The sequence below is a fragment of the Vanessa cardui genome, chromosome 7, assembly GCF_905220365.1.
Source record: "Vanessa cardui chromosome 7, ilVanCard2.1, whole genome shotgun sequence".
In the NCBI taxonomy this organism is placed as follows: domain Eukaryota; kingdom Metazoa; phylum Arthropoda; class Insecta; order Lepidoptera; family Nymphalidae; genus Vanessa; species Vanessa cardui.
In genome coordinates, this window is record NC_061129.1 from 3,758,641 (window position 1) to 3,770,840 (window position 12,200).

General features: G+C 34.4%; 1 protein-coding gene across 1 annotated transcript; it reads right to left on the reverse strand.

Annotated features, from left to right (window-relative positions):
* Positions 1 to 953: 953 nt before the first annotated feature.
* LOC124530836 (mRNA-capping enzyme-like) lies at positions 954 to 11,885 on the reverse strand. The gene is made up of 12 exons (XM_047105163.1): positions 11,497 to 11,885; positions 11,244 to 11,380; positions 10,741 to 10,908; positions 9,797 to 9,900; positions 9,352 to 9,418; positions 8,508 to 8,738; positions 6,850 to 6,982; positions 5,228 to 5,373; positions 4,320 to 4,485; positions 3,205 to 3,305; positions 2,038 to 2,225; positions 954 to 1,247 (listed from the first exon to the last, which is right to left on the reverse strand). Exons 1-12 carry the CDS (start codon positions 11,680 to 11,682, stop codon positions 1,138 to 1,140), a joined length of 1,737 nt encoding a protein of 578 aa, XP_046961119.1. The 5' UTR covers positions 11,683 to 11,885; the 3' UTR covers positions 954 to 1,137.
* Positions 11,886 to 12,200: the final 315 nt, after the last annotated feature.

Sequence of the window (12,200 nt, forward strand, 5' to 3'; positions counted from 1 at the left end):
TAGTTTATGTTGGTATTTTTTTAAAGGACCAAGGTGGTTGTCAGTTTTGGGGAAGGCAGGACAGGTTGTCAAATTTAAAACCATAGACTTGAGAAAAATCACATTTTAATTAGCTAAATAAATAACAATTGTCTGAAGACATTCATTGCCTTCAATATTTATTTTTAAATATCATGGAAATTAAAAAATCATAGCATAGACATTATCCACAAAAATCATATGTAAATTTAGAATTTATTTTTGTATTGAATTTATAAACACAAAAAAATTTAGATTAGACATAATCTAATTTTAATTTGTCAATATAAAAAGTCATGAATAAATAATTATTACGATGTGTCATTATGATTACGTAAAACTTTTGTGTGTGTTACGTCAAACTTTTGTCATCACATCTATTTTAACCACAAAGGGAATAAAGGCAAACAAACAACTTTGACATTTAATTGCCGCCATTTTGGTTGATTTCTTGAATAATCTATGACGCAAATACTTGCGTTTGATTGGCAACATTGTGATCAGATCTTTGTAAGTACATTTCAAGGGATTAGATATAAGTGGGATTCTTGTTGTAATATAAATTAAGAAAGATATATTTATCAAAAACTGTCTGTATTGGGTCCGAGAACTATAAACTAATGTTTTTTTTTTAATTTTTAGTCAATAAATCTTGAAAAATATCATACATTCTATAGATAATAAATATTTTATCATTTTATACCATAAATATTAAAAGATATTAATTCTAATGTTTATTTCTCGAAACGAATTCTCTTTCAAAACAGATCAAATCATTTCTCCTAGGCCAATGATTTGTGAGTATTTTGTTTCCTAGGAGTTCCACTAGTGGAACAGGCAACTTTAATCGGTTAAGAAAATTTTGTTGCCAGTTTCAAAAAGTATTTACTAACACAACCATTAAAATAATGATAGAAAAAATAAAAACAATAAAATCCAACATTTACTTTGCATATGGTTATATTTTCTTAAACTTTCGTGAAGATAAACATTTCGTTTGTATTCTACACGAGACCTCAGCACTAAAATAACTTTGATTACACGCTACTGTGTAAATTAAACTTAGTCATTTGTTTAAACATTCAATTAAAATCCGTCATTACCAATGCAACGTTACCTCTAGTGATACCGAGCGCGTTTCTTTTTGGGATCATTGAACACGCAGTGTGTGTCGATGTATTGCAGCAACTTCTCTTTCGTGACTGGCATCAATATACTTTTTACTACCGCTGGAAACAAAAATAATCATTAACATCAATAAAAATTATAGTATATAGTGTTAGAACGCGTGCATCGTAACCCATGATTTCGGGTTCAAACCCAGGCAAGCACCACTATATACATGTGCTTAATTTGTGTTTATAATAATTAATCTCGTGCTCGGCGGTGAAGGAAAACATCGTGAGGAAAATCGCATGTGTCTAATTTCATTGAAATTCTGACACATGTGCATTCCACCAACCTGCATTGGAAAATAACCAGACCCTCTTCCTTCATGGGAGAGGAGACTTTAGCCTAGCAGTGGCAAATTTACAGACGGTTATTTTACGTTTTTACTTTCAAATAAATATTGGACAATATCACATACATTATTCTGATACAAATATAAAAAGTAGCTAAAGCACTTGTGTTATGGATAATCAGAAGTGACGACGGTACCAAAAATATCCAGACCCAAGACAACATAGAAAACTAATGAATAACTAATAAATAAATAAGTAACATCCAATCCAAACTTCTCTGAGTGGTATTTAAATATAGATAACATCCAATCGAGACTTCTCTGTAGTATTTAATCTGGGCAAAGCAAAGCAAAGCAAACAATCAGTGACGTAGCTATCATAGGAGTTCAGGGGGCCTTTTAAACTAAACCTTAAGCTGCTAAAGGTAGAAAATCACGAACCTGCACAAGATTTCTTATTTGGTATCTACAATTTTTAAGGGTAATTATTAATTAAAGAGGGGGTGAGGGCCTGATTCTTTTGAATATGTAATAAAAAAATAAATAAAATTGCATACCCCTGGCCGTCTTTTCACCGTTGGGGAAGGACTTGTCGTTCCGTTCGCGCATGAACACCCACTTGTTGTTCTCGCACTTGCACTCGATGATCTTCCCGTCGAGGTGCCGTATCGCGGACGTGACATTCATCTCGTCGAATAGCACGCCCCGCCCGACGTACAGTAGACCCCTCAGAGTTGGTATCATTCTACAATTTAAATAAAACTAATTATAACGGATGAATCGCGTATATTAATTTTTTTTTTTTTTAAACATCCCGACGTTTCGAGCACTTTGCAGTGTTCGTGGTCACGGGTAGACTGACATAGACGGTAGCATTTCGGCTAACATTGAATCTACAATCTTACCCGTGGAAGCGGCATAATTCATCTCGTGCTCAGCGGTGAAGGAAAACATCGTGAGGAAACCTGCATGTGACAAATTTCATAGAAATTCTGCCACATGTGTATTCCATCAACCCGCATTGGAACAGCGTGGTTGAATGTGTTCCAAACCCTCTCCTCAAAGCGAGAGGAGGCCTTTAGCCCAGCAGTGGGAATTTTTAGGCTGTTGTTGTTGTTAATGCACTTCAATTAGCAAATATATTTTCATGTACATTTAATAACAGGTTTATGGAACGTACAAAGTTGTATTACATCTATACATATAATAAAATTGAGTGTCTGTAATATTAAAATTGCCCTTTTTTTACTCAAATCATTTGTATGAATACACTGTACATATTATACCAAAATAAACAAAAAATTACAAATTTACAAATTTTGTCTGTCTGTCTGTCTGTCTGTTCCGGCTAATCTCTTTCACGGACTTTCACGGGCAGAGAGTTAATCTATATTAATATTATAAATGTGAAAGTAACTTCTGACTGTCTGTCTGTCGCTGCCAAACAGCTGAACCGAATTTGACGAAATTTGGTATGAAGCAAACTCAAACTCCATTGGCCACATTTTTTGCGTAACACATGACAAAGAACACTACGGTATCTCGAACCGACTAAACGATCTATCGGATCGTTAATTGTTTGATTTATGTTTTGTGTTAGTAATTAAACAATTACTCTATAATATCAAGCTTGATCGAGGTATATTTCTCTAACACATATATATATATAGTTTTTCATTTATGTAAAATAGGTAAACCGACTAATTGGGCCCTGTTTTACTTACCCGGCTCTATCGTCTCTGACGATCTTGAGTTTAAAATCTATACTATTCATATCACTCGGCTTCCACTTGAGCACGCTCTGGCAGGTACCGGCGACATACGGCTGAAAAGATATACAAATATATACATAATCAGATTTTAAGATATTTTATGATTCGGATTTCTATATAGGCTCTATAACTTGTTGGTTAAACGATTGATTGGGGTTTTTTTTTACTAGTAGCGCCCTCTTTAAGCCCATCCATCAATGTTTATAAACACAAAAATATTGGACATGACATTTTTGTTTTCATTTTGTATGTATGTAAACGTAATTTGAAACCATGGGGCTGATGTTTTTGATTCTTTTTGACAACATCACATACACTACTCTGATCCCAATGTAAGTAGCTGAAGCACTTGTGTTATGGAAAACAGAAGTAACGACGGTACCACAAACACCCAGACCCAAGACAACATAGAAAACTAATGGTAATCTACATCGACTCTGCCGGGAATCGAACCCGGAACCTCAGAGTGGCGTACCCATGAAAACCGGTGTACACACCACTCGACCATGGAGGTTGTCAATGATTGTGAAAAATATACATTGTATTTTTCGTGCTTTAAAAAGAGTTCTCCACCTTGATGTCCGAAAATCCACAACAGCGCGATTTCTCAGACATTTTCTGCCTCGCACAACAACTTTGTGGAACCAGCTTTCGCCGGCGGTTTTTCCGAACCGATACGACATGGGAACCTTCAAGAAAAGAGCGTACTCCTTTCTTAAAGGCCGGCAACGCACCTGTAAGCCCCCTGGTGTTACAGATGTCCATGGGCGGTGGTAGTCACTTTCCATCAGGTGAGCCTCCTGCTCGTTTGCCACCTATGCCATAAAAAAAAAGTGGCAGGGGGTGGTATGTCCCCCTTGTAAATTTTTTTTTTTTTTTATGGTATAGGTTGGCGGACGAGCATATGGGCCACCTGATGGTAAGTGGTCACCATCGCCCATAGACATTGACGCTGTAAGAAATATTAAGTATACCTTAAATCGTCAATGCGCCACCAACCTTGGAAACTAAGATGTTATGTCCCTTGTGATTGTGATGTGAATTCATAACAATTAATATCCACTTACGTCATCAGCCGGCTGAAATATCAGTCCGTCGGGCTCGTGGGTGAGGGTCTTGATGAATTTATCCTCCAGCAATTGCTTCGTTATCGTAACGTCCCAGAAGTGTTTGAGGCCGACGCGGAAGGGCTCACTGTTCTTATCTATCCTGCCGCTTTCGATTGCTCGTTCCCTGAAAACCATAAACAATAGCCTATTTGACAATGCGAAAAATAAAGGATCAATTTATTCAAAAATGCATTTTTTTAAACGTTCGTCACGTGCCACAAAACGCTTCTAATTGGTCGGGTCTATGATGACGTCATTTACTTGTTATCTTCGTTTGCCTTGTATATGGATTATATGTACCACAGATTACAATAGAGTCAAGTGACGTCACCAACCACATTGCAGCGACATATTGTCCAAGTAACGTTGACGCGCGCTATTTAAATATGTAATTTTATTATTGGCATATATGTACCAGAAATTAAAAAAAACGACTTTTACTGGGTTTCTTAACCTCTACTAAATAATATAAAATAGATTTTAAAAACCAGTCAAATAGCCTATTACATCAAATAAAGAGATTCACACTTAAAAAATATTATGTATCTGTACTAGATTTTAAGTTGAGTGTAGGAAACACATTTTTGCTGAGTTTTGGAAAAAAAATCTTTGTACTAGGTGTCGACAACGACTTCGTGTTTTAGGGGTTTGGTTGTCATATTTATATGTCCTTTCTTTAAATTTGCTTCATATCAAATTTGATCAAATTCGGTTCAGTAGTTTTGTAGTGAAAGAGCGACAGATAGACGGACAGACAGAGTTACTTTCACATAGATTAACTTATGGCCTACTAATTTGAATATCAGACAAGACTGAATATTAAATTTAATGCAATCTTTGTGTAAAAACAACTGAACATTATTTACCTTGGTTTTATGATTTCGTTGTCGATACATTTTAACCTAACAGTGTAGAAGGGCTCCTTGCCGACGTTTATGTTATCGAACCGTATGATGTCGTAGCAAAGGTATCGGACTTTTGCGACCCCTTTCACAGTATCTACGACCATTTCCTGAAAAATAAAAAAAAAAGTGAACCAACGAGATATGACCCACGATACTATTATATAAATAGACATAAACGATCAAGAACTGTGATTCGGTGTTACTAATATTGTCTTAGATTTTCGCGATTATTACACATTGAAATAAAACTAGTTTTAACGGATTTAAATCGCATGTATTAATTATTTTTATCATCCCGACAGTCTACCCGTGACCACGAACGCTGTAAAGTGCTCGAAACTTAATAATAATAACTTAATTAATATACGCGATTTAATTCCGTTTAAACTAGTTTTATTTCGGTATTACTACTTAATAAATTCTTGAAATTGACACTGGGATGGAAGTGCTTTGCAAAACGACAACACTGCATTCTTGATGGCTGTCAGGCATTCGTTTGTTATTATCGATTTGTTCCGTAAAAAAAAAATTGAAATCCTTTAATGGTTTTATTTGCACATCAAGTAATGGAGGAAGAGCGATCTGAGCTCGAACGTGCGGTGGATACGACATAATTATATTATGTCGTATCCACCGACCTGTATTATATTATGTCGTATCCTCTGAACTATTATAGCAAAAATAGTTCGAGATGGCCCAGTGGTTAGAACGCGTGCATCTTAACCGATGGTTGCGGGTTCAAACCCAGGCAAGCACCGCTGATTCATGTGCTTAATTCATCTTTATAATTCATCTCGTGCTCAGCGGTGAAGGAAAACATCGTGAGGAAACAGAGTGACAAATTTCACAGAAATTCTGCCACATGTGCATTCCACCAATCCGCATTGGAACAGCGTGGTGGAATATGTTCCAAACCTTCTCCTCAAACGGAGAGGAGCCCTTTAGCCCAGCAGTGGGAATTTACAGGCTGCTGTTGTTGTTGTAAGTGTAACTAGTTATATGCAGTTTAATTTTAGATTATTTAAGAGAGTTTTTAGACCAGTAGCAGACCACTGGTCTAGAAGCACCTAAAGTGGTCAACGAAGACATTGAAACAAAAAAGACAATGCTCTCAAGTGAAGTGAGCTACATGTCAAGTATCGGACACTATATTGAACCCATGATTCAGAAATTAGTAAAGAATCTAACATATACAGGGCCGTATTTAGGGGAGGGCAACCGGGGCAACTGCCCTGGGGCCTCCACATTAGTGGGGGGCACAGTTTTCAGCAAGTTAACAAATACCGAGACATAGTCAAATTATAATAATGTTATTATTTAATATTTTAAAAGTTATTGCTATAAAAAAAGTAATTAATTCATGATAATATAATTATTAGGTTGTTCACGCTTCTGTTTGTCTAAGGCCTCCACTACTTTGTGGCCCGGGGGCCTCCAGACCTTTAAATCCGGCTCTGAACATATATCATATATTATCTCACATCTGTTAAATATCCCTCAAGCCATTATAATATTAATGACTCATTGTATATAGTAAGCCGTTCCATCTAATTTACACAGATTAACATGTAAATAATACTTACACCGTCAAGTAACGTGTCCTTAAGTGGTTCATGTGTTTTGTTATGAAAGAAATGTAGATTGCTCGCTTTAAACACGCAGTTGTCTCTGTCTATTAAGTACACCTTGTCTTCACCGTCGATTAACATCATATATCTGAAAATATTTACTTGATATAAAATTGAATTAAATGTTTATGTGTGTGTATAGTACGACACAACTCAGATGTAGCATCGGCAAAATTCGTAAGACCAAAACACAAAAATTCGTAAAAAAATTCATGTGAATATGATCTTTACATAAACGTAGTAACTTGTTATATCACATGGCCTAATATATTCGTCGATTTAGATGCACTTGCTTTCTCGGGTTGATCTGACGCGATAATCTATAGCGACGAATAGTGTCGAATGGCGCGATAGGGAGCTATTTCTATTAGTTTTATAAATCGGCAGTAATCGGTTTTATTGAATTTACCGATGCTGCATCTAAGTTGTGTCGCACTATACTTATTTAAAGTACACGCACTTATAAATATTTCTGTGTATACATGCTCACACAAACCCGCCCGGCTTCTTAGGGTTGCAATTATGATACTAAATATACTACAGAATTTGTTTATTTACGACATCACATTAGAAACTTCATTATTATCAGTGTTGCTTTACTATATTGTCCATATATTGTATACAAAAACCCTCCTCTCGAATATATTAAACTCTATCTATTTAAAGAACCGCATCCGTTGCGTAATTTTAAAAATCTACGCATACATAGAGACAGACAGCGGTAAGCGGCTTTGTTCTATACTATGTAATGGTAATGATTATTATACATTTGTTTTGCTCAAAAAAAGTTTTCACATGGGATGGAGATATGTGGAAATCGGCTGTGTGCAAATCGTGACTGTACTCTCCATGTCACTTCAGCGGTCACGTCACTTTCGCGTGCTACCGTGACGAGAATTAGCTCACTTTGTATACTCAAAGTACTAACTTCAAATAGTGCACAGTTTTAGAGACAATTTTTTACTCTTAAGTAGTATATAAAGTAACATTACGGAGATTTTCTCAACTCCCATCTCCATTACCTACGTATCAAGTGGACCACGGTACTAAGTGCTTAGTACATATTTCAATAATCTTTGTTTATACGGAGCCGAAACGTGAACAATCACGGCAAGGCTGGTCCAATAATTTAAAGTCACTCAGCGTGCTATGGAAAGGTCTATGGGATCGCATCAGAAATGAGGCGATCCGCCAGAGAAACAAAGTCATCGACATAGCCCACCGGATTAGTAAGCTAAGTGGCAGTGGGCTGGCCATATTTGTCGCAGAACCGATAACCGTTGGGGAAAACGTGTTCTAGAGTGGAGACCGCGTCTCGGTAAACGTAGTGTAGGACGTAATCGGGCACTGTGGAGTGACGACTTACGCAAGATGGCTGACAGGAGCTGGATGAAAGTAGCCCAAGAACGATCTCAGTGGCGTGCAATGGAAGAGGCCTATGTCCAGAAGTGGACGGAAATGGGCTGATAGATGGATGGATATGTGAGGTTTTTTTTTTTAATTCAATGTTTATTCTAGTTAACTCTCATTGGTATAATAGTTTGTAAATGTCCCGTTACTGGACTAACGCTTTTACTTCTATGATGGAATTGTTATGTAATACGAAATATTACCTAACGCCGTCAGCCTTCCATGATACACAGTATGGTTTTTCCGACAGCTCTTTCATATTTTCCAAGTCCATAGACACAGGTTGTGACCCTGGAAATTCGTTATTCTTCCACTTGCAAAATGTTTTCGCCTTAAACTGTACAAGTTTAATTACTTCTGGATCTTGAACTAATGTTACACCATTAACTTTGGGTATAAATTCTTTATTCTTCAAATGTTTCTTATATGACTGCCTGAAAAAAAAAATTATAGTATTATAGTGATTGGAAAAGAGTATACAGTTGTATACTCTTTTCCAATCATAACAGAAAACAAAACAAATAAACAACATTCACAGCCATTTGACGCGATATCATTGGTCGACAGCTCGACTAATCTATGATATTCTCTATGGATTTGTGAAGAAAGGGCGTTTTGAACGTCGAAGAAACTGTTACCGGATTTTCCGAAGTTATAGTGAAAATAAATAGTTAAGTGTTATATTATTAATAAAGATATATTAATCATTTAATCTTAGCAGTGCACAATTGTAAGCCTATAAATTATTTTGAATATAATATTTATAAATAATATTATTGAATTTGACATGGGAAATATTAATCTGGATTTAAATACGGAACATAATGAATTTTAAAGAAAACTGTAAAAATAAATATTGTAAACTGTATTAAATATTGTTAATTATTTGATGTTCCTGTTTATCTGAAGCTGGGTCTACACAATACAGCTGAGTTATTAGCAAATAGCATGAAATACATAAACCTAAGATTTGTTTATCTCTTTTCCTACTTCCATTGAAATAGGCTATAGAGTATGAATTTAACTAAATTACATTTGAATACATACTTCGATCGATGCCCCTCATCATCGTTCCCAGCCTCCTCTTCAACTACTTCCTCTTCATCATCTTCTTCTAAAATTAAAATATTATATATATATATATATATTAATGTCATGTCAATTTGTATAAATCTTAAAGCTCGCATTATAAGGTTCGGTTGGCAACTACCATTTTAAAGCTAAAATGTTATTTACTTAAACATGCTTATTTCCTTACCAATTAGGAAAAATCTTGTGTTAAATAGCTTATTAATAAAGATATATATTAATAAGTAAGTAAAATCTAGACCCCCAATGTGTGAATCAAACCAAATTTTTCAATAATACCACTTGGGGGATGATCCAAAGTCTAAGTAAAAATCTTTATACAATGTAGATACTTTAAAAAAATTACCCTTTAGAAATACCTCAGATATAAGAAGAACTACCTACAGGAAGTAATATAACATACCTATACACCAGTCTGGCCTAGCAGGGGCTGTCATAGTATCTTCTATGTCATCATAGCGTCTGAAGAGTTCATCAAGATAATCTTGTTTGTATATGCCTGGAGGCCTAGAAAGTAGAAACTATGTTTCAGAAAATTAAAAAAAGCACAAGTAACACATTATCTGTTGCAAGTAAAGTCAACCACAGCTAATCTCAAAATATATAAAAATTAGAAAAACAAAACTGCAAAATCTAATTCCTTTTTAACATGGGCCAAAGTGATGAAGGAAAATCTCTTGAAGAGAGAGGGATGAAAAACCAACTACCTTAGTTGTTTGTTCAAAATATGGGAGCAAACAGTGCTGATACTAATATAATACAGTGAAACTTGGTTAAGTGGGACCTGGATAAGTGAAATACCTCCATAACTGGGACTCATGATGCGGCCCAATCTTTGGCATTAAATTACCTCTGTTAGTGGGATGAAGCAAACCTCTATAACTAAGATTTGTTATTTTGTTTTATCATTACAATAACCTTTACAATTGAGACAGCATGTGATTTTTTTATGCATAAACTTCTGTAATTGAGATTTTTGACATAGCTTTGTATTTTTACTAACTAATTCTTTTTCTACCCACAAATTTCGCACTTAACTATGTATGTAATTTGAAGTATCAATGACTCCAAGTTTTAGTTTTGCTTTACTACCATAAAGGTGCTTTTTTGCAAAATGTCAAAGCGCACCTCTCTATCTGAGACAGATATTTATTTAAACCTAGGTATCTGCAACACTGGGTTAGTGGAATACCTCTATAAGTGAAACAACATTGCAGGTCCCTTTAAGTTTCATTTAACCAGGTTTCACTGTACTTTAAACAATATGGTAGATGTACAGAGATATCATAGATATTAACAGTTTTTTTTTATATAAAAGATAATTAAGATTAATGGTTTACTAATTACCTGTTCCTTGAAAATTCATGAATAGCTGCATGAAGACTACAATTATTTTCAAGCACTAGATATGCAATTATTAAAAATCCTGTTCTATTGAAACCATGAGTACAGTGGACACCGATTAAATCATCTGGATTTTTATCTATACTTGCTCTTACAATATCTATGAAATGCCTAAAAAAATAAAAATTTGGTAAATAAAAAAAAAGTATGCCCATTGAAGTAATTATTACTGGCCTGTATGAAATAAAGGTAATTTTAATATAAGGTGCATTCCACTTTTTTCTTAATAATATTTTGATTTGAAAGACATGTAAACCAGTTTAGTTAAAGGTACAAAGAGTTCAATATCTTAAGTCTGATTTGACAGAGAAATTGATTTTTTTAAGAAGGACTTAATATGAGGGTGACCTTTTAGACCTGCGCTTGATATAATTATATATAAATATAAAGAGAAATTCCAAAACCATAATTGATTGTTGATTAAGATATATGAAAATAAATTATACTGAGTTTGCTCTTCGGATGGAGTCTCCTTGTGACCACGAAGTTTTATTTTCTTATAACGACAACCATGTTTTTCCACTTCTTTTTTATCATAGAATCTGGATGTATTTGTCAGATCAATCCATAAACTTATCTTTCTCTGGAATTTTATGATTTGCGTCAAAACATTGTTGATATAAATATAACAAAAGAATAATGAGAATTCTTCATAAATTACTGCAAATGTACAAAATATGTTCTAAAAATTTTACTTACTTTTAAGGTTTTTACGCATTCAAAGACCATATTTGGTTTGAAACGATTGTATTCAGGAACATCACCATCGTATTGGGAACTGAGAGGTGTTTTGAATGCAAGAAACTGATTTCCAATAATATTTTCCGATGTACGGGGACAATTTAGCCATCGACTAGGAATTGTATTTGATCGTCTTTCAGACATGGTGGAAGCTTAGCCAGGCAACCCTTTCTTTTTAAAATATCATTAAAAGGTTTTATCATGAAATAGGGTTAACAAAGATTGAAAAATATGTAACAAAGCTAGATATAAATAATCTTAATCCAAGAAAATAATGAAATGAAAGTGATTGTGAATAAATGACAACTATAACTATCACAGTCCGTCCACACTCCACAGATCCTAATGAACTTATTATAGTCCGTGGTGTGGTCTGTCTATTGTGGCGAAAAATATTATAATAGTCATCAATTTTTATTTGATAAATAAAGGACACATTCGAAGAGGTCATTTTAATATTATATATATGAAAAAATCCGGTTGAGCTGGTTTTTTTTATTTATATTCTCATTTTATATTTTCACTCTTTATTATATTATATTTAAAAACATGTATTCATTATTTTAAGTCTTTCACCATTTACTTAACAAAATTTCTATGCTGCTTATGTCAGTTTTGTTTTACAGACAAGTCGCTTAATTCATTTTAATTACAAATACTGT